The 24,669-nt window shown below is 34.3% G+C and overlaps 1 protein-coding gene across 1 annotated transcript in view; it reads right to left on the bottom strand.

Moving 5' to 3' along the window:
- LOC143252163 (putative divalent cation/proton antiporter TMEM165) overlaps positions 1–24,669 on the bottom strand; it is a 38,352-nt gene that overhangs the window by 8,258 nt on the left and 5,425 nt on the right. Inside the window, exons 3-6 of the mRNA XM_076503873.1 lie at positions 10,220–10,442; positions 6,731–6,829; positions 4,902–4,978; positions 3,555–3,740 (exon numbers count right to left, since the gene is read on the bottom strand). Of these exons, the coding sequence (XP_076359988.1) occupies positions 3,555–3,740; positions 4,902–4,978; positions 6,731–6,829; positions 10,220–10,442 (585 nt within the window). The remainder of the gene's footprint in view (positions 1–3,554; positions 3,741–4,901; positions 4,979–6,730; positions 6,830–10,219; positions 10,443–24,669) is intronic.

The following is a 24,669-nucleotide window of genomic DNA, read 5'->3' as shown; positions in this document are numbered from 1 at the left end:
CCAGTCTGCCTGATCCAGCTTCCACGGGGCAAGCAGGTAGGGTGGCATCGACCACGGCCAGTCTCTCTCAAAAGTATAGGAAAATGATTACTGCCTAGAAGATTGTCAACCCTCCATGAAAAATGGGAGAATAATGAAGAGGAGCAAACCGAGAGATCAATAGCAGTAAAGGACAGAATAAATGTGTTGAACAGTTAAAAGCAAATTCAAACACAGCAAAAAGTTTGTTAACCTCAATACTCCTGCCAGCTGCTCCTCACTATCAGCAGTGTAGCATAAACAAGTCGAACTCGAGAAGAAGCAATAAACCTATAATAAGTAAGCCAAAAATTGTGGACTAGAGTATCTCTGAAGATATACCAGAAAATCTGAAACTTAAGTTCACAAAATCAAGAGAATTAGCATTTTGAGGTGAACTATACTGAGCTGAATACTTCACCTATGTAGTAAAAAATTCACAGGAAAGCACTGATGTATTTGTTAAGAGTAGCCAGCCATTAGTACTTGTTGTGAGAGAAATATTAGTATTGCAGAGTGCGTAGTGTTACAGCCATGAGTTAATTTAAGCAGCAATAATGTAAACTCCATTTTGTCTTTGCACAATAATGCAGTATCGTTGAGAGAGGTGATTGAGGTTGAGAATACATTAAATTTGGTGAGTACAACAACTTATACCATCACTTTTTTCTTCTCTATTTTAGCAGATTGAAACACTGATATTTTAGGCCTAAATGAGGATTAGAGTGAAGATAATTGGGTATCAGTGAGTTTCGATAACATGTTGCAAATACCCATCGGGCTCAAACCAGATAACCACCAGGGCAGGCTTATATAAAATTCTCAAATTTTGGCTCATGCAAACCTCCAAGATCTCCAGCTAGGTTAGAAAGTGAAGTAAACCTTACGTGATTTTAGATTTAGTACTAAGTATTAAGACCACGTTTCAGGTATTACCACACCTGTTCCAAGTGATGAAATAACACTACATTTATGTTTCTGAACAGTTTTAAACACTCTTATATCACACAATCAACATCAACTTTATATCTGTTTCAGATGAAGATGATTTAAGGGTCTAGTTCTCATGAAAATCCAAAAAAGAGGAATAACAAAAGACAAACTGCTTCAGTAGTATGCACAATCAAGAATGCTATTAAATGTACACCTGTATGGGTTGACCCCAAGACAAGTTTATCTATTCCTGTATAAGATCTGTGTGTGTGTGTGTTAAAACTACTGCAGAATATTTCATAAAGATAAAGTGAACAATGCACAAAAGGTTATTGGTCAGCTACTGCAAACACCTTCTAGCTTAATGAAAAACAGCTAACACTATTCACAGTCTATATCATATTATTGTTCATATCTGGGTGTTTGACTCAAGTACAAATATGTCGTGTGTTTCTGTTACAGTGTGGTAACCATATAAGTCATATTCAAGGATTTACATAAACAAGTGGAAAGTTATAACCCACATGAAAGACAAACACTGAGGAGGATTTTAAATGAAAAGAATTTGATTGTTAAGACAGAGAATCTACTGTATATTTATTTTCATTACAAAATCAATTTGAAAAGCCTTCATGTCTTCAAAACCAGAGGTTTTGTATACAAGATATACATATTTACTTTAATGTAATTAGATATAATGACTATAATTAAGTAGCACACAATTAATAATAGTCACCAGTGTTACAGACTGAATAGCATAAGGGAAAAGATGACCAATATTTTATAAATGTAAAATTTGCACACGTGCGTGCATGTGTGAATAATACACTTTTTCAACAAAACAAGTTCTTGTACAAGCATTCACAGGAAAACTTGAATGCTTTACTTAATGATTTACCTTTGGATAACTTAATAATTTTTAATGTTTTTAACCTCTTCAAATATCAGAGGTAATTTTTCTTTAAATGCCAAAATATTTGAGGTGAATTAGTACAATTTTTATATTGTATTCCATTCTACAGATCTAAAAAAAGTGTGCTTTATTTTCATTGGTATAATTTTTTTAAAATTATATTCTAACACAAAACTTAACAAAAAACACAATAATATTGAACAATTAGCACTGGATTCCTAATTCTTACAGTATAGTACTGCTTTGACATGAATTATAGTGTAGTTAGGAAAATATAAAATGTTCTTATAATTTTGTTGAAACTTATTTCCTTTCAACTGCACAGTTTAAATTACCACAACTAATATTATTTCTAAGATTTAAATAATTATAATGATAACTGTCAGTCAGTTGTTTTACTCCAAAAATAAGTACATGCAGCCAATTCTCCACTGATAATTACTTTTATCAAACATTCACTAGTGATTGTCTTACATCTACCAGATGAGTACATTATATCAAAACTATTTTGAACATGCAGATCATCAAGCCATGTGAAAACCTCAGTCAAAATGTACTCACAAAAGAATGCTATGTATCAGAAGTACATTTTAACATTGTTTGGCATTTATTAGGTTGTGTATTCAGATTGGAGATTTACAGTTTGCAAGGCTGGAGTATCTTTGATACTTAATCATACAGGAAAACAAAGGAATATGGATCATTTGATGCACCAGGACCAACCAAAAGTAAACATGCAATAAGTAATATCCCAGCCAAGAGGAACAAAGTTTGGCATTTTGTAACAGGTAAGAATCCACAAACATAAATGTCAGTGATAAAAGCCATCCATGGATCCCATACAATAGTACACAACATAATCAGAAAGGGCTTCTGTTCAGAAATAAGACCATGTTATGGATTCACCCAAATAAAACTTCTAATACTTGAAGCAGAGCTGCTTTAGACATAACTTTATATCAGAACCTTCTGCAATGAAAACTACTCTGAAGGGCTGTTGTCAGAATGTGCAGTTGTTAACTAACACATGACTAGGCACAGACTATGACAGCAAGGTGAGGATCTCAAGTAACTTTAGTAAATATAGTCAACCCTTTGTGTGTGTGTGTGTGTGTGTGTGTGTGTGTCTGAGCATGTGTGTATACATATAAGAATAGAGATTAAAATATTATTCTGTGTCATTATAAAGTAAAAGGAAACAAATACAGCAAGGACATTTTCTTTAGTACTTTGTTTTATACTTACAATAAACATAAGAAAGGCTTCACAAGTATCAACAAAAAATTCTATATGCTACAATGCCAAAGTTAAAGTTGTGAAATACCTCAATAAATCTCATTTTACACATCACATCCATATCTCTGTATTTCATTCATAAGTTTCATTTAATAATTTCAATGAACGAATTTTGAAAGCATTTCTGTAATAGCCATTTTCTCCATTATTTGTCAAATACAAATATTAATTATTGAAAAACAATATTGGAAAGGTTTTGTATTTATATCTTCATTAATTATACACGTACAAAGTATTTAGAATTTACATGTAGTACCAAACATTACAGATTTGTTTCAAACTGACTTGTCACCTGTACATAACAACCAGCTGCTTTTTAAGTCACAGATTATAATTCTCAATGTTTGCTAAAGACAGGTTTAAATAGATATCTTATAGTATGATGAGTTCTAACCTCTCTAGCAGCAAGAATAATTGTTGTTAACTGAGACCGGTCACCCCACTCTGCTAGAAATGTCATGGTGAAAGACTGCAGGAAGATGCGTGATAGGAAAACCATCAGTCTTCTTCGTATTGTTTTAATAGGTCCGTTATTTAACACTCCTGTTTCAATATCTTGAATTTGGGTAGTTTTATCAAACTGTAATATCAAAATGAAAATATTAAGCCTTAAGTTGGCACTTACGTAATGTTAAAATTTACTTCACGTTACTTAAGATTTAAAAATTCAAACACTCACTCGACAATTTTCAGGGTATTTTCTAAATAATATAATGTTGATAAACAGTACCAATCTAAATATCTTATAGTGTGTAAAGACAGCAGCAAACTTAAAACATCTCACACTGTTCCAAAACAGCAGAAACCTAGAAACCTTTCATACCATGCACAAACAGAATCAATCTGGAAATATTTCACAGTGAATACAAACAGCATTATACAAAAGTAGCAACAAAAACCCATCATGGTGGCAAGTAAAAAAACTTTTACAGGTGTACAAACAACAGTTACTTGTACACATTTTTACAGATGTACAAACAACAGTTACTTGTACACATTTTTACAGATGTACAAACAACAGTAACATAAACATTTAGACAGTAAATGAATAAAGGACCAACAAACCTAGTCCTCCCAGCCCTCACTACAAGGTAATTTTTTTCTTTAAAGTCATAACATTTGGGCCAAACAATCACCAATTCCCATACAATAATTTTTTAACTACAAACAACTGTACGTTCTTGTGGAGAGAATCAGTTTTAACTCAGTTTTCTAGTTTATGAAAGAGCTTTAAAATCTTTCTACATCATACACTAACAACAACTAATTCTCATAGGACCTGATCTACATTTAACTACAGGATTTATTCAACAATCAACACCAACTGTTTTTTGTGTGTTTTTTCAAACAAAACTTTCACATTTATAAAAAAGTTAAAACTGAAGTCGATTTTTTGTAACTGTACACATTCATAGAGACAGTAATATGACTCATTTCATACACTCATAGTGAAATTAGCCAACACTATTATAGTTGAAAGGTGGTAATAATTTCTAAGGAAGAACAATCACGTAGTTGCATCTCAAAAAACAGCCGAATTAGATATATATATGTATGTATGTATATATATAAGCTTTAATTTTTAACTATAAAACAAACAACTGAAAAATCTAGAACTTTAACAAAAAACGCTTATGAAGTACATGTCTATTAACAGTTTAAATATTTTGTTTCTACATCTTACAAGTAGGAACATTTTTGTAATAAATACACTTATTTTCTATAATACTACAACTTTCACCTCACTGTCCTTTCTGTTTAACACATTTTGCACTTCTTCATATTCTTCTCTGCCTTCATCAGGAGGCATTAAATAACCTATTAAGAAGAAAACCTTTTGTAACTTTGGTGTTTGTTACCTTTACAATACGACAATCTTTGTACCCTAACAAATACATTAAATGTACAGAACACTGAAAATCCACATTGCAGAAACACGTGAAAGAGAGACACACGTAAGAAAAATATGAGAACTATACCGATTTTATGTCATACAAATAATCTGAACCAATGGTTACATCTTTCACAAAAAATCAAATTTATAACAAAATTCACACTCACAATTATTTATACTATTTCTATTTATGTATACATGCACGTATTTTGTTGTTGGAAACAAATTAATTCACAACAAAAATATTATTTAAGACATATACTACACACTAAGAGAATTATGATTACATATTTTTATTAACTGTCTGTCATTATCTCTCAGCTCGCTAATTAAATTGTAATAATTTTACCAAATCCTTAACCACCCAATTAAAGTTTGGCAATAAATTGTATTATATATATAGATTCAGCAAGGTACTCAAAACAACCATAATACAAATATGTACACTAAAAATAAACAATAATAGAGAACATTACTATAAAAGATTATTGCCACTCACTTTCATTTGTTTCTGTATCCAATAAACCCAAAAATAAGGAAACCATTGATAAAATACTACAGCAGAAAGTAACCAACCCACCAAATTGTTCATCTTTCCTTTTTAAGTTAAGACAACTTTACAACTACTTTATCACTAGCATCAATTTACACTTAAATCTACTTAATATTTACGGTGTCATTGCTCAGTCTTCTTCACTATTTGTAATTTAAAAAATATAATTCTGGTGTAAATAGTGATATTATTACCCTTGAATTACCTTTATGGAAAGCTAGTATTCCTTTAAAACACTTGAGCATAGGGTGAAACCAGAATTACCAGCCAATAATAGATGAACATTAGATGACTGTAATATGTAGAATACTCAATGCTTCATACACTATATAATTGGAGTCTTTAGAGAGCTAACTCTTATATTATGTATGACATGAAGGAGTTACATAAATAAAAATTCTATTAAAGTTCATCACACACATTTAAATAATATAATAACTTTCAGTTAGAGGATAAAATATCACAAAACAAGTAATAAAAACATTTTGTAAATGTAAAATGATGTACATATGCTAGTGCAAAAAAGAATGCAAAGAAAAATGCAGTGATAATACACCTATAAATAGATCACTACATGACTTTCAATATTACTGTATTTGGGAGTTGTATATTTCCTGAATATTATGCAGTTTATCATAATATCATGGTCATCTCATGTTAGGCATCAACGTAGTGTAACTAAGAGTTCATAATTTATGTACAAGGAAATCCAAGTTGAGCCAAACACACGTCTTGATTATTACAGACAACTAATAACATTCCCTATGAGGCTATTCAAATTGACCAACCTCGTAACCATTTTTTACTCGTGCATTTCAACATTATATTTTAATACTAAAAGTTGTGTGGGTATGATCTATATATATAGCTGTATCAAAACTACATTCTTGTTTGCATTATTTTTGGCACTACCAACCCTACATCATTTTACATTTTTAAAATATCCTTTGTTACTTTTTGTTCATTTGGAAAAATAAATAGTTACAGGGTAACATCCTGAAAGTAAATGTATTGCAGTTTCTCAGTTTGTTTTTTTTAATAATAAAAGTTATGACATTTAAACATCATTTTCGTAGAAAAATATGACATGACAGACATACAGTATGTACACGCACACACATACCTTCTTTTAACATCTTCAAACCAAACAGGGCAAACAGTGCTGTAGATATATAATGAGTATACGTTCTAGGAATGATGGTTGTAGCAAATCCAAGACATGCTAAAGTAATGAAAATAAAAATACTTTTCAGCAATGAATTACAAAAGTAATCTCTCTCAAATTATTTAACCATCACTAATTTTTAAAAAAGTGTGTGACAAACAAAGAGCATGACAAACACATAGGTCATTTGTTGGCAACATTTTTTAAAAATGCTTTGGGATATAATCAGCTACAGCTCTACTTACAAATGATCACCTAACATGTCATTTCTCCAAATCCAATCACTTGAGTATCATTTTGCAAGATATCATCTAAGAACCGTAAGAATTTCAATCCACTCAAGCAGTTTGAAGAAGTTACATACCATTAACAGTATGGATAAACGAGCACAACTGTAATGACGTGATACTGTTTTACCAATAAGTTAGAATTTCTCAGTATTTATTTATGGAAAGACAGAAAACAAGTATTTCAAATACTTATCATTAAAGATAAAACACATATCTTTAAGTTTTATTTCATATCATGTTTTTTTTACTTTTACAAAAATGTAATGTCTAATAACTCAAATAAGCCAAATACACTACCAAACATTAACAAAACTCTATGTATGTGGAAGAAAAACAATAAAATGCTTATCCGTTTGCTAAGAAGTTCAATGAATTGATATACGTGTTATGAAAAAATAACTGTTCTAATATTAAGAACACTAAATTTAATACATCGATGCATATACAGTGTTAGTTCAATTTTAATTTTTTGCAACCATAATTACATTTAGTAACATACATGTAATCCACCCTTGACTGCAGTTTAAACCCCTCAAAAAGTCATTGGTCACATACTGAAAGAGTTAGCCTTCTTCAAAGACAACAAAGAGGTGCTCACATACTCTGCAACTTACAATGGAGACGTCAGTCTTTCAGCACATACAACTGTCACTAGATATATTTTCACATTTCCATCTGGTTTTCACTTGCCTTCAATTATATGCAACTGATAGCTATTTATGACAGTGGGTTCCAAAATTCTAATGAAGAAAGTAGTCAGCTAAAGTTTCTACTAACCAGCAGAAACTGAAGCAAGATTGCCTATCAAAAGGATTTTCACAAATCAGGAAGACAATGTCCAATTCTTCAGGCATAGCTCAATAGAATATGTATAAATCTCACCCACAGAAGCCTTGTTGTTTCGTGTCACTAGTAATAAGTGACACACCATTAAAAGTTGTTTGATGAGCATTGTGTTTTTGTAACTCATACTCAGTTTTGTTGGTTGTTACATTAAGTAGATTTATGGAAAAATGGGTGACAAAAAAGACAGTTATTTATGGGTGAGAAGTTAAAAGAAAACTTTTAGTAAATAACTTACTTCAATATATACAGTATATTATTTAAATTTTAAACAATGTTTCATAGTATTTTACAAATTACAAGTAACAACATACACATACAGAACAGCTTTAGTAATACACATAGCAAGTTACAATGTGATCAGTTCAAAAACAATGTGCTACTGTTTGTTCATGTGTAAACACGCTATTTCTATTTGTCATTTGTTTTGTTCATTTTTTGGTCACCAATTCCAACCATATTACTGGACCCTTATCATACCAATGGTAAAACAACATTAAAATATTACAGAAACATTCAAAACTTCTGTACAAGTGTAATTTAGTAAAGGATTCTAGAAAATTATTTGACTAATTCATTATTCAGAAACTCTGTTTCAATTTAAATTTTGTTTAGGATATGCTTTGTTTGTTTTTTGAATTTCGCACAAAGCTACTCGAGGGCTATCTGTGCTAGCTGTCCCTAATTTAGCAGTGTAAGACTAAAGGGTAGGCAGCTAGTCATCACCACACACTGCCAATTCTTGGGCTACTCTTTTACCAATGAATAGTGGGATTGACCATCACATTATAACACCTCCATGGCTGAAAGGGCAAGCATGTTTGGCACGATGGGGATGCAAACCCGCGACCCTCAGATTACGAGTCGCACGTCTTAACACGTTTGACCATGCCAGGCGTTTAGGAAATGCAAAAATATTTATTTCAATATATAATTATGTACTTATGTTTCAGAGTTACGGAAACATTTCTGGTCTAGTTACAGGTCAACAACAAAAAAGCTTTAAAACAACTTTGTTTACTGCTAAGCTTGTTTCAGAGAACCTGTTCTAAGAAAGGAACTGCATCATTTCTAAGATATCTTTATCAGTGAACATTTCATTACTTTTAAAAACTAAGATTTTAACAATGAAGAACCATAAAGCAATTATTAACACCACTTCTTAAACAATTGTAAATTATCTGTAATTACTTCCATAAAATAATTATCATTCCCAACTGAAATATCTGAATTTCTTTTGTTTTTCCTGTTCATACACATAACTACCATAAAATGGAAAAGAAAATGATTGACATTTCAAATGATTATAGAGTTCATACAAAACAAAACAACTAAAGTTTTAATACTACTTAAATCTACTCAAGTGTTAATGATGTCTCTTTTAACACCTAAGTGCCTTCACTTTTTTCTTTACAAATTTTCAAAATTAACAGAAGCCATACTCTAGGCATATACATCAGCTGACCATCATACTCACATGTAGAATTAATGTACCTTAATGATATTCTTATACACTTATCTTGTGCATCTTGGAACTGGCATTTTTTTACACTATTGTTACCATGTGCTAATAATGTATTCTCTTCTCCTCCACTCATTTACACACTGAATTGAGATGACCAGTTGAAAGCTAAAATCAAAAAGTTGGAAGAATAATATTGAGTATCAAATTAATAGATCTGGACTTTGGAAACCTAAATGAAGACATCCTTCAACATGTCTTATTTCTTTTTAATTAAGATCCATCATGGTAACTTTTTTGAAAGGTTTATTTTTGATGTGCAGTTAACTTTCAATTATTTAAAACTTCTGCTGTACAGATAAGTGTAAATGTGAAAACTTTCTGCAAGTTTTTAATGTTTTGGTAGTAGAAGGTATTCTGTCACTTCGTTCTTTATTACCTTGTTTAAACACAAATATTCAATTTCATTGAAAGTTTTTCTCCATTTTTTTTATTGAAAGTTAAATCTGATAACTCATGATGTACAAAACCAATAGAAGAATGTACGAGCATACTATTAGTAAGTTACTATAAACAAACCATCCTTGATTAGTTATTTTGACATACTACATCAACACTTGGATAAATATGCTTGTTATAAATGTACATTCATATAAATGTTAAAACCTAAATCAGTTCAAACTGTACTCTTTATATTTAATTACAAAGGCTACCTTTTAACCAAGAAATAGGTTTTACTTTCATAGTTACAATGCCCTAAGAACTAGGTTTCACTTTCACAATTATAATGCTCTAATAGTTGAAAGTGTGGAACATTTTTATGTTTTACACAAAAATAATTACATACTTTACCTGAGAGAACAGTCATAACAATTAGTGCGGTTATGGCACCCAAAAATACTGTGACTCGAGGATGACGCATTGCCATAATGGCAGCAATAAAAAAGGTTTTGTCTCCCAGTTCAGAAACAACAATCACTGAAACTGATGCCACAAAGGCATGAACAAAATTTAGTTTCCCAGTCTTTCCAAATTTATCCAAAAATTTGCTGGGCTTTTTAAAATCACCCCCTTTCTGCAAAAGAAAAAAAAAATATATATATATATAAATATATTTCAACAAATACCATACATCTGTAAATTAAATACAAATAACTTATCAAAAATAAACATGTAAACAATACAAAAAGGCAAAGATTCCAGAATGTTTCAACCTAACTACCAACTCACAGGAGAATAACAATATAAAAAAAAAGGACTAGTGCAATCATGCATAGAACGGGAAAATATTCCAATTCATAAATGTTTATAAACTTCTATATATCTTGTCTTTTTGTTATGTTAATTTGTGTTATTTGTTATCTCACTTTCATTCATACAAGTTACAATAATGACTAGGAAGAGAAGTTATCTGCTTGGAGGCTTAAATTTTGTTAATGGAAAGAACTTTGACCTCAGGTTAATAATTACCTGAAGACCTTGGGATGAAACATTTGTTAGAACAAAGAGTTTAATGTACTGATCCTTTGCTTTGGTACCTAATTACAAATAATTAGTGAAAGCTTGTTTGTTTGTTTTGAATTTTGTGCAAAGCTACACGAAGGCTATCTGCCCTAGCTATCCTTTATTTAGCAGTGTGACACTACAGAGAAGGCAGCTAGTTATCACACCATCCACCACTAACTCTTGGGCTACTCTTTCACCAACAAATGGTGGGATTGACTGTCACATTATAATACTTCTATGGCTGAAAGAGCAAGCATATTTGGTGTATCAATGGATTGAAACCCATGACCTTCAGATTATGAGTCAAGCTCCCTAACCACTAGGCTGTGCTGTACTGAAAGTTATCCAACTTAAAAAGACAATATGCCAAATTGTCTTTCATACTCCACTAGTTATGGCCTGATATCATAAGAGTACTGTAAAGTATGATAATTTTATTTAGCTTTCTGTGTGTGCAAATGTTGTTGGCCTGAGAATGTTAGTTAATGAAGAATGATGTGGGTTTGAGAACAGGACAAGTCTTGCAAAAAACAATAAACTGGAGCTACTAAGACGATCACAACAGAGATTTGTATGCTTAAAAATAAATCCTAGGTAGCACCAATGATGGGGTTTCATTCTTAGAAAACTATATTTCTGATCCAAGATAATATTTTGCTCCAATACAGTATGAATACTCCTAACAGCTGTTGCACAGATTCTACAATAACATGACTGTTTTTTGTTTAGAAATACTACAACATACCAACAATCACTCTCTTTCACAAGTAAGACTGTGTACATCATGTATACTATATCATAAAAAAAATAGGGTTACGTATTTAAAAATATTAAGTATTTCTAAGAACTAAATTTTCTGTAACTGCTATAGTTTCACAACATGCAATCATACATTATACATAGTGTACTATTCACCAAAGGCTACAAAATTATTAATATTTCATACATACACAAGTTGCATGCTGTAGATTTAGCCTAAAAATTTATTCATCTTCACATTAAAAGACTAGTATGGAGAGATGAAATTATAACAACATTCAGAAAGTATCCAACTCAAAGGATGCAAAACTTATGGTGGCAAATTTCCATTTTACTCTGTTGAATACCCTAATATTAACAGTTTCTTATCAGAATGTTAGTAAAATCTCATACAAACTAGCAGACATAAGTAGCTAGTTTAAATAAATACATAAATACAGTGTATATGTTACAAAACTATACAGTAAACATTTGCCTACGTTTAAAACACATTCCTCTCACATAATAGTTTCTCTTGTTTAATGCTGCCCTCTATACGTAAAATTTTTTAGTTGCTACTAGCTTTGAAAATACCATTTACCCCATGTTTAACATGGTTCTGCTGAGTTTTCACATGCAAATAAACAGACACCCTCGACCAACAGACACAGGTTATTCCCTCTGCACCATTCAGCTTAACCTTCACTTTAAGATAAGGCACAAAAAATGCATCAGAGGTGGGAAGGAAATATAACAGGAGGTAAGTATCTATGAAAAATATATTTCTCTCCACTGAAAATATTGATTTCCAGTACATTATCTTACCTCCTTTCACATATTAGCTAGAATCCCGTAATGATGAAATGGAGGGACCAGAACAAAAGCTACCTAAGATAAGCACCCTTTAGAACGTACTTGAAGAATGGTAACGATGTGTAAGCTCTGTTTGGAGAGGAACACGCATAAAAGACCAGTCACATACTACGAGGGGTGCAAGGGGGTGCTCCACCCTGGGTGACAGCAAGGGAACGGAATGCTATTGGAGAGTTGAAATACCAATACAAGTTTTCAAACCATAAAAAAAATTTGTCAAAGTAAGAAAAAAAACAAAAAAAATGTTCCAACTATTACAATAGCTTGATGTTAATTTCCATTATAAAATAAATTTTTATTGTTATTGACAATACGAAACAATACAAAACTTACAAATGAAAAATTAAATATTTGATGGAAATTACATCGAAAGGGGAATGTTTACTGTTCACTTGACACTGTGACTCCACATACATGATGTATGTTTCATTAAACAATTGCAATAAAGCTCAAAGTGCTGGTGTTTTACAATAAAGGTATTTACACAAGTGTCCAGTAGTCTTTAACCATGTGGTATCATAGTGGTATTTAAATTTTTATAAATGCATTGTTGTGATGTAATAATACCCAGTAAAAGTATCATCATGATGTTACTGAAACTCGTGTTTATGAATGGTAGTCCTTGTGAGAACTGGTGATCAGAAAAATCATACACAGAAAATCACACTTTGCACTAAACTTTAGACTCAACTTTTTGTCCTTCAACCATGGCTGCTGAAGTAATGATGATGTGTGTAACTCAGCAAGTTTTTTTAAATCAGAAGTGATATGATTGCATAATTTTTAATGCAACTACATGGTGATGCTAAGACAAAGAGGGTGATGATGTGACTGTATGGAGATGTGTTAATGCTTACGTGCTTAATAGATTTACATCAACTACAGTACTATTCTATATTGAATTACTACAAATGCTTATCTTCTTAGTGCAATCATCTTAGTTTCAGCAATTTTACAATGTCCAGTGAAATATCATTGTATATTTAGTATGTTGTTAATGCTTACTGCTTAATAAATAATGATATCAATTATAATAGCTAACATATTTGTTTGTTTAGAATTAAGCACAAAGCTACACGATAAGCTATCTGTGCTCTGCCCACCACAGGTACTGAACCCCTCTTTTTTTAATAATCGGTAAGAATCCGCATACATACTGTTGTATCACAGTGTAGAGAGGGGGCAGACAGCATTGAACCATACTATATTGAACAAGTGTTAATGCAATAGTATTGATAATTAATTGTCTCTACTTATCTGGGTTGATAATTTGATAACTCAATAGGTATCTGGTTGGAGTTCAGGAGTTGTGTTTACGCTTAACTGCCCCTCAAAAAAAAAAAAAAAAAACTCACAGACAATTTGTTCAGTTACTGTATATCAAATCATAATAGTTCATACTTGTTATGCCAAAATCAGCATTGCAGTTCCTGGAGTTTATTGTGAAATGACATTTTTGTGAACCTCTGCCAAGCTTGTCACTGTATTTGAGGGCTCAGTATGGTCAGGTGGTTAAGGCACTTGAGGGTCGCATGTTCGAAATCCCATCACACCAAGCTTGCTCATCCTTTCAGCTGTGGAGGCATTATAATATGACAGTCAATCCCACTATTCGCTGGTAAAAGAGTAGCTCAAGATTTGGTAATGGATGGTGATGACTAGTTGCCTTCCCTCAAGTCTCACATTGCTAAATTAGCAATGGCTTGTGCAAATAGCTCTCATGTAGCTTTGTGCAAAGTTAAAAATAAACACTGTATTTGAGATTCTTTACATAAAAGATATTTTCTAAATTGAAATTTATAAAAAATACCTTTTGCTCAATCATAAGTCAGACAAAATTGACAAAGCTGTCTTTAATTTCAGTTGAACAAGAATGTGCAAAGAAGGTGAATTTTGATGAGGTCATTAATCAATTTGCTGAAATTAAGGATCAATAGCAAAGACTGTGAATCTCCCCTCTATTTACCTTTGAAGAAGAAGTTAAGCATCGAGACTGTATTTCCTGTGTTTTTTATATAAAATAAAATGAAGTTTGTTTGATTTTTGAAATTTTGCGCAGAGCTACATAAAGGCTATCTGCACTAGCCATCCCTAATTTAGCAGTGTAAGACTAGAGGGAAGGCAGCTAGTCATCACCATCCACCACCAGCTCTTGGGATACTCTTTTATCAATGAATAGTAGGATTGACCATCACATTATAATGCCCCCATGGCTGAAAGGGCGAGTATGTTTGGTGCAAAGGAGATTTGAACCCACAACTCTCAGATTACAAGTCAAATGCCTTAATGCATCTGGCCATTTTAGGCCATAAAATGATTATCTGTTCACTGAATTTTTAATGTTCTACATTTTTCTTATTTCCAATGTGCTCATGATAGTACTGTACTATTTAAAAATCTACTTGCAAACATAGTATATTTTTCTGTGTTTAAAATTTAAAATTATTTATGGGAGGAAGTGCCAAAGAAAGGATCTTCCCCAGTTGCCAAACAATCTAGGTACACTCTTGTGGGAGACAACTGTACCAGGCATACTTTTCACCCAGAGGTAATAAGTGCTGCATAAATGAGAACATCCATAAATATAGACATGTCAGTTAGTCCAGTTCAACATCCAATGCAAACACCCAGGAATGAACATCTTAGTGACGGCAAGATGGAAGGTTTCCAGTGAAGGTAGTTATGGTGCAAAAAAAAAAAAAAAGTGTTCTACAGTGTAGAATGACTAAGGTGAGTCAGACTGCATACTCAGTTGGTCAACTCCTGTCCAAAACCAAGTTGACTTTGTTATTCAGCATCTGTTCTGCAGTAGAAAGAGATTCCAAACCGTTTTCACCTCAAGGCTATGAAATGGAAGATGTTCCATTCTCTCTGACTAGATAGGGCACATATGCACCAATTCTTAACCAACATTATACACTCAGCAACTGGATATCTAAATGCCTGTAGGAAAGGAAATATCACTGTGGAAGTTAACTCAAATTCAAAAACAACTGGATTTCTGATTCCTGGTTAGCTCAGTGAGATATCAAAACGTGTTGTGACCTGCAAGTGGTATTCTGGAATTATCCCAACAAAAATGAAAAAGAGTACCTGTCCTTTCTTTCAGTTACTTGGAATTTCAAACTCCCACACCTCAGTTTGATAGTGAAGGTATGTCATGGGTATTCCCTCCCAATCAATTAATACATCAAGTCTGTGATAGGATGAGGGGCTCACAACTAATACGTGCATGACGTCTTATGATGGCTATTCCAGATCTAGCTTAAAACCTACCATCCAGAAATTGATATCCAGGTGATAGTAGGATAAGGAGTCCTTACCAGAGAGGTGAAAGTTCACTTTGGTTGATTTAGTCCAACTTATAAATCAGTGGAAGGAACAACACCATCAACACCATTCTTCTATCTGCTAAACGGAATTGAGCATATTCAGGAGGAATTATCCATGGTCAATGAATAGAAACAAGTAAACAGTAAAGATTCCCATACTACACCCTAAGAAGGAGGGAAAGTTTAGTAAGGAGTCCAGAAGAATTCTGACACCAGAGACTACACAATGGGTGATCATAGAAAATCCATTTAAAAAAGTAGATTGCCCTTGTATGTGTGTGTGTACTCCAGTGCTTATAGGCAATACAGTGCAGGTATTTTGGCTAAGAGCCATTAAAATATCTGAAGATACACTACCAATAACAGAAGTGATCCTGTAGAAGAAAAAGATAAACTTATGAATTCACAATTGAACCATCACTAACTTAAATAGCATTAAAAAGATTAATGGCCTTTAAAATACCTAAAAACATTTTCAAGGTGGACAGTGTTACCAATACCAATAACACTGTATAACGTTACAGATAAACCTTGAGGCAGAACATGTTTAAAATGGTGCTGTTGTTGAGAGTCATAACAACAGCAAGAAAGTAAAATGTGGCTTATTGTGACCTGAGTGTCACACAGATGACACACTGGTGTATCAGTTCCAGATAAAAGAAAACGATGAGTGAAAAAGTGTGACCAATAAGTAGTCTAGTTAGAACAGCTTCCTCTTTCTGATCCTTATGGAAGCAAGACGGCCAATATAGGGTTTTATTTGGAAAAGCTTGTATTCACATTGCTCACTCCAAGTTGACTGCCAGATGGCACAGAGCTAAGCCTTCAATACAGGATAACAGTCTATGTATGGAACAGGCACAGCAGTGATAGTGCCAGAGCTGGCAGATATAGCAGCGGTGTCGACGAGCTCATTTCCTCAAATACCAACGTGGCCCAGTATCCAGAAAAACTGGATAAAAGTAGATGATAAAGAGAGATAGGCCAGTCAGTTTTGAACATCAGCAAGAACAGGGTGTGAACTAACATGAAGCTATTCCAGGGCCAGTAGAGAACTAAGTGGGTCAGTTTAAATAGTGCAGTTTGTGTTCTGCTTAATTTCTATGGGATCCAGGGCAAGAAGAATGTTGTACAGTTCAGCAGTGAACGCAAAGAGCTGTAGAGGGGATTCCGTGTGCAACCACCAAACCACAACAAACTGTGGTAGAGCCCACACCTGATTTCTAACCATCTGTATAAAAGGGAATGGAAGGATGGTTCAAAAGATGTTCAGCAAATAGCAGACAGTATTTTCAATCGGGAGTGTCTGCTTTTCTCAGATAACTTAAAGATAGGTCACATTTGGAAATTAAAAAGCTATGGTGCAATGGACTAACCAGTGGATACAGCAATGTTATCCAAAGATAGATCCAATTCATCCAACTGTGCCTGGATATGAAGGTCAAAAGAAGCAATGGCAGATCGTCTGTTCTGATAAAGTATGACTCACCAAGGGAGAAGAACACAGCCCCAGAGGGGATGCTTTGCTAAGGAATGAAGTTTTGAAGAATAGAGTAAAGACAGTTGTAAACAGTGCAGGTGCAAAGAAGATTCATGAAACTCTTATGTATAAGCTCTCAACTGGAGAAGTGCAGAAAGTCCCAGTGCAGTGCCAAAGTCCTTGATGATGAATGGGGTCCAGCATCTTTAAAACCGAGGTTCTGGCATAGCCATAGAGCAGTGATCCATAGTCAAATTTCGATCAAAAAAGAGCATGACATACTTTTAGCACAGAACATCGATCCTCTCCCCAAGTGGGGGTGGAGAGGACATGGAGGATGTTCAGTGCTCTTGTACATTTGACCCATAGCTGCTTAATGTGTGGTATGAAGGTCAGCTTATGTTAAAAAATAAACCCCAAAAACTTGGTCTCAGGGACTACAGGCAGTGGGCAGTGCAACTTCACCGATACGAAGTTCAGGATCAGGGTGAATACCCAGTTGGCAGTAAAAGGGCATGAAAACGGTTTTAGAGAGAGATAAATTAAAAGCCATTTGCTGTGGTCCACTTGAGGGCAGTTTGTAGCTGCTGCTCAATATATCTCATGTTCAACGATTGACACGAGATGTGAAAGTCGTTGACAAAGAGCTCATTTGCATCAGTGAGAGGTAGTTGTTCAGTGATAGCATTTATCTTTATACTGAAAAGTGTGACACTCAAAACACAGCCCTGAGGGACTCCAAGTTTCTGTAGAAAGGAATGGAAGTGTGTTGACCCACAAGAACTCAGAATCACCTGTCTATTAAATTTTTTTATAAAAATGGGCAAATGCCCACATAACCCATTTATATGGACGTCTCACAAAATGCCATACTTCCACGTTGTGTCATGTTCTTTCTCAATGTCAAAGAATATTGATACAAGATGTTGTCATTTGAGAAAGGCTTCTCTGATTGATGTTTCTAGTCGAATCAGGTGGTCCAAGGTAAAGTGCTGTCGTCAGAACCCACAATGGGTGGACAAGAGGAAGTTGTTTGATTCGAGGAACCAAACAAGATGAGCATTAACCATCCTCTCTAAAGTCTTACAAAGACACCTTGTCAAAGCAATAGGATGGTAGTTTGAAGAAATCTTGGGTTCTTTCCCAGGCTTAGAGAAAGGTAGGATAATAGCCTGAAGCCAGGCATCAGGAAAAACATTCTCCAGTCAGATCCAGTTAAAAATAATTAGAAGAATATCAAGAGAAGCAGGAGATAGATGGTGCAGCATATCATAGGGTGCATCATCTGGTCCAACCGATGTACTGCCAGACTGATGAATGGCCAGTTTCAATTCCACCAGTGTAAAGGGACAATTATAGTCACAGAGACAATCAGCTCAAAAGGAAAGAGGTGATCACTCTGCCTGAGTCTTGATGGTGGAAGAAAAAGCAGAAGTGCTAGATACCCGGCAAAAGCTTTCACCAAGAGTATAGGCAATACTCTGGATATTAGCTACTTCCTGGCCATCAGAGAGTAAGATCAAGAGAGGTACAGAATTGTATTGCCCACTGACCTGTCAAATTTTGTCCCATATAACTTTGGAACTGGTGGTAGAAGATATGCCAGTTGTGAACTTAATCCAATATTCCTTCTGGCTTATCCACTGAGCATGTGCACGGACCCACTGGAAAACGATGCAGTTTGAAAGTGTGGGATATCTATGGAAAGTATCCCAGGCCCATTTGTGAGCCTTCCGTGCCATGTGGCAGGCAAGATTTCACCACAGACGAGGATATAGTGGAAAATATGTCAAGGTTTTAGGAATACATTGAGCAGCTGCTTGTATAATACAGTCAGTTACCGCTGCCACACAGTCATCTATTGATGGCTGACAAATGATGGAAGGATCAAGTTCTGTGAGAGCAATAACAATGGGCCAGTCTGCCTGATCCAGCTTTCACTAGGGCACGCAGGTTGGGTGGCATCAACCATGGTCAGTCTCTTTCAATCTTATAGGAAAATGATCACTGCCTCATGGGTCATTGTCAACTCTTCATGAAAAATGGGAGAATAATTAAGGGGAGCACACTGAGAGATCAACAGCAGTAAATGACTGACTAAATGTATGAAAATAAGTAGAAGAACCAGTACTGAAAAGAGAAAGGTTGTGATCAGAGAACATACACTCTGCAGAGCAACACCTCCTATCAATAACAGCACTTCCCCAAAGGTGATGATGTCCATTAAAGTCCCCCAGGATTAAAAATGGAGATGGCAACTGTTCAATAAGAGCATCAAGGTCTGATTGATCATATGTCTCTCCAGGGGACAGGTAGAGAGAACAAACAGTGATCGTATGACCCAAGGAAACATGGAGAGCTATGGCCTCCCAGGGTGTGTTGAGTGACAAAGACAGGGTGGGTACATGCTAATCAACCAGCAGTTTCACCCCTCCATGCACTTGTCCATCACACAGCCTGTCATTTGTGTACAAAGAAAAGGTGACTGTATTGGCAGGTTTCAGACATATTTCCTGTAAGAAAAGACACACAGGATGGTAGGAAGCAATCAGTGTTTTTATGTCATCCAGATTAGAACGTAAATCTCGACAGTTTCATTGTATCAAGGTGGCCATTTTTAATGATGTGAAGGTGAATTGGCTGAAGAACCCTTCTGTTTATGACCATGTCTTTTTTCTTTACTGTCCTTATTCGAGGAAGGTCTATTGACCTCCACGGATCCTGCCCTGGGTTGACTGGGCAGGTCTTTGTCGTTGGAAGGAAATTCCAGTGACTGAAGATGCAAATGAATGATTGTTTTGCATCTTGGGGTGGGAGAATAAGATGTATCTGAGGAAATGCCTGTACCTGGAACCAAAGGATGTGGATCTTGGGGTTTGTTGGAATGTATGGAAGGGACAGAGATGGGTGTAGAAGTTGATTCATCAACTTTTTTAACCATGGAGGTCAAAAGGCTTTTCATTTGTTTTGAGAATGATTTTCTTGGAGGCACAGAGAGATCTATCTGCACTCTCACTGTAGTTGTGGAACAAAGTGCAGCAGCATAAATCCAAGATGAGATGGTGGACAGCAATTTTCTAGCCTCAGGACAAGTAATGTTATGAATCATTTTCAAATGCTGCACCTCTTTTTCTTCCAACCATTTAGGGCAAGAACAAAAATAGGATGGGTGAGAGCCATTGCAATTGACACAATGTGGGTCTATTTCATACTCATAGGCATCATGGTCCTTGCCACCACGACAAGCGCATGTCAGGGAACCACAACATGACGTCTTTGAGTGACTGAACATCTGGCACTGGAAACATCGGAGAGGGTTTGGAATGTACGGCCATACCATGCAATTAAGATAACCTGCCTTGATGGTGGCAGGTGCACATGGTGATGTAAATATCAGAACAAAGATACTGGTCAGCAATGTAACTATCTTTGTAAGTGGAGATACGCTTCACTGCAGAAACTCAAGTGGAGAAACCAGCATGAATCTCTGACTGAGGGATGTTCTTCAAATCCCTCTCAACAATAACTCCTTGTGATGAATTCAATGTAGCATGAGGGGTAACTTCAATAGGTACATCACCACTTGCCTTTGAATTCAAGAGAAGTTCACTGTGTTGAGATGTGGATCTTTCCACCAATACATCTCCATATTGAAGCTTCTTTACTGACTTTGGAGAGCCAGCAAGCCCCTACAGTCTCTTCTGAATAAAAAAGGGGGACATTTGCCCTAAAGGTTTCTCTGAAAGAGAATGTAGGATAAGAAAATGAGGTACAACAGGTGGTACAGATGTTGAAGATTGCTGCTCAGAAACTTCAAGACGTGATCGTTTACCTATTGACTGTTTTTTCACTATTTTATTTAAAATTTTATATGGAGGATCCATAGAAAAAAAAAGGAAATTTCGGTGCCCAATGACTCCACCTACCATGGAGTCCTACGATGGGATGCACTACAATGTCAAGCAAGAACACTGCAGCAATACCAGGGTTTTGTGAGCACTATACCAAAACACCAGCATCAGACACAATGTCCACAACACCTGTTGAGAACTTCCAACACTGGTATTTCATTGACCCTAGCCCAAGTGGACCAGCCGACTGACCCAAGGGGGACCACCCATCTACAGAACTTCAAAGCCAAAGTGGTGTGTTAGGGTTAAACCCCTCAACCACCAGGATCCTCTCCTCCCCTTCATGGGTTGCCACCCATGGCAAACATGTGGGTGGATGTTTATATCCCAGAGGAGGTAAACTGAAAAAACAGAACCTTCCCTGGGAGGTCTCCTCACCACATACAGGAATCCACACCAAAGGGAAAGTCTGAGAAATGACATTTAAAGTAGTAGTAGTTGTGACTCAAAATTCCAAATTTATGGTTCGGTAAAGATTATTTCACCAAATTAAATAGCAAAAAAAAACAAACTACAAAAGTTAAGTTTACTTCAGCACAAGTTATAACAGAAACGTTAAACTCTTTCATATTATTACTTCAAGAAGAAAAAATTAAGCAAGCACAAGTGTGAAATAAAAAACAAAAAAAAAACATGAGAGAAATTCAAGAATGTGTGAACATGGTAGTGCCTCAACAAGAAGTGAAGATTAGGCTGAATAATACAGAGGTAGTTACCTGCACCAGAACAGTGTATCCAACACCCTACTGATGGAAGGTTTCCACAAGTTTATTTTCATACAAAAATGCAGAATAATATTGAAGATGGGGTAAATGGAAGTTTTAAGGTTTAGTGGCAGGCAAAAAAACTTGTACATATAGAGTGCAGCACTGAATGAGAGTAGCTGTCATGTAAAAAACAGGTAAGATATAGTGTCAGAAGTCATTATATAAATATTTAAGTCACTCTCCACATTATCCACAAAATATAAATATATGTTTATGTGTACATTTACAAACATTCATGACCGCTTTATAAAATGAAGAAACACACTAATTTTCATCACTTTAACACATATTCAACACAATAATACATGACACATCAGCACTTTGATTTTCATGACACTGCAAAGTGCATATAAAAAGAACTTAAATTAACAATTTTTATATAAAGTATACTTAAATCCAAAACTTGCTAAATACCAGGCATCAGTCTGCAAAGGCAACCAAACAAATTTTACCTGAAGTCTGGGAATTGTTAATGAATTTTCTAATAAAACAGAAGTGCATTTTTGTATATTCATAAGTATTTTGGAAATAATTAAACATTACTGAACAGAATGGTACATTATTTTATTTTGCAATAACAATTTAAATACTACAAAGTAAGTCCAAAACTGGTATAATTCTCCAGACTTTTAAACTTTTTGATGTTGACAAGAAGATAGCTCTTGTTGTTAAAACACAGTTGAAATGATTTGTACTGATTTTATGCCACACAGAATGTACTGTATAATTAGTCCTTCAAAATTTTGTATACATTCAATCCCAAGGTTTTCACATCTACAAGGAATATTGCATAACTTGCATAAAATTGAAAATGGGAAAAAAATTTCTTGACACAAATTTGGGGATATTACTCTTGTCCACTTACTGGGTTAAGCTACTATTCAGTGTCATAGTATTTACTGCTGACTCTTACATGTCCAAGATATTTTGTTACATCTTTTTATAACCATTACCATTTTTGATAAAATACACATACATGGGCTGTAGTGTGTTAGATGGTTTCTTGATGATGAGAAACCCACTTAAAATAAAACAGAACGGCTGGTATGGGTATTAACACTTTTATTGATAAGGAGAGAAAACGTTTCGACCTTCCTAGGTCATCTTCAGGTTAAGAAAGAGAGTTTCTCTCCTTATCAATACAAGTGTTAATACACATACCAGCCATTCCGAGATACATTGTTAGAAAGTTTGTTAAATATGAGCATTTATGACTTTGTTTAGATTCTTACCCTAATATAAAATCACATATAAATTTTCTATATAGATCTAATCCTACTATAAAGAACAATTATTAGCAAGACATGAAAATGCTATTGAGCCTCTCAAGATCACCTCTCCATCAACTAAAACTGTCCATTAAAGCATCAAAACAAAACTATGGGCTGTTCTTTATATTTTCATATTAATACAATAAAAGATGAATAAATTTAAATTACAAGTGTGCATATCATTATAAAACAAACAAACAAGTTTATAAAAACAGATCTGTATGTGGACTTCCACATCTTTCACTTCCATTATTACCTTTAATTACCAAACTAACTTGCATTTCACACAGCTTTTCATTCATTACCCAAACAGATCCTCCATAAGCAAATTATCAGCCTTAGTTGCTTGAATTCTGCAAGTGCCAAATCCATACCTGTCTCTCTAACTAGCTAAATTACTTAAAAACAGGTGTCATTCTGCTAAGTTCTGTACTCCTTTCAACATATTAACTTTACCATAACTAAGACGATCAAAACTGTAGAAAACAGCAACACCTCCTCTTGTTTATATATACGACCCTGGAAAACTTTATTACACAATGTGCAAACCCCAGCTTTGTAAAAATTTTATCTTGAGGCACGTAGATATGCAATAGGGGTCACAATATTCCCCTTTCACCTCCATTTTTCATCATAAAAATTATTTTTATCCATTTGAATGTACAGAAAAAAAAAAAAGAGCAACTGAATTTGTTTCATGTAGTGGAGCAAAATGAAGATAAAAATGTCACAGACAGATTTGACATTTACAGAGTATTTCACACGTTTTAGTCTTTGCACAAAAAACAACTCAACAGAAATTACTATACACGGCTGCACATTGCTTATACCTACCATGCACTGTCATCCCTACTAATTGTTGGAACCCCAAGTGAGCACTGGCACCATGGGAAATTGACTAGTTTCTTTAATTAACCTTCAGTATCTATTTCCTCACCACAACCATATCTCTTCAATGCTTCATTTCTTTATCACAATATTTTTAAACAATAATTATCATTTCATAAAACTATAACATTTTTTACAAATTTTAATATTCTAAATACATCACTTATTATTCTCAATATAAGAATTTTTTTTTACATTCTACTCCAAACCATAAAACTTTTTAGGTTCTTTAAAGTTAAAGAAACCATCTCAACTTTATTAAACCTTAGTTATTAGCTCAATTAATACTACAGCCATTCTTGAGGCTGTCTGAAACAAAGTACATTAATGAACAATAATGAAAATCCCAAAACAGGCTAATTCAGGTATTCCACGAGATAAGATGTTCCAATCAATGACAATCAAAATCTTACTCTGTAAAGTTGCACTGTGGTGTGCTTTACTAAGACTTAAAAAATATATATATATGGCATATTTTTGCACAGAAGCAAGCAGAGTATACAAAAACATAGGAAGTATGGATTTAGAACTTATAC

Source organism: Tachypleus tridentatus, chromosome 6 (genome assembly GCF_004210375.1).
Source record: "Tachypleus tridentatus isolate NWPU-2018 chromosome 6, ASM421037v1, whole genome shotgun sequence".
NCBI lineage: Eukaryota > Metazoa > Arthropoda > Merostomata > Xiphosura > Limulidae > Tachypleus > Tachypleus tridentatus.
This window is presented reverse-complemented; position numbering and strand designations above follow the sequence as displayed.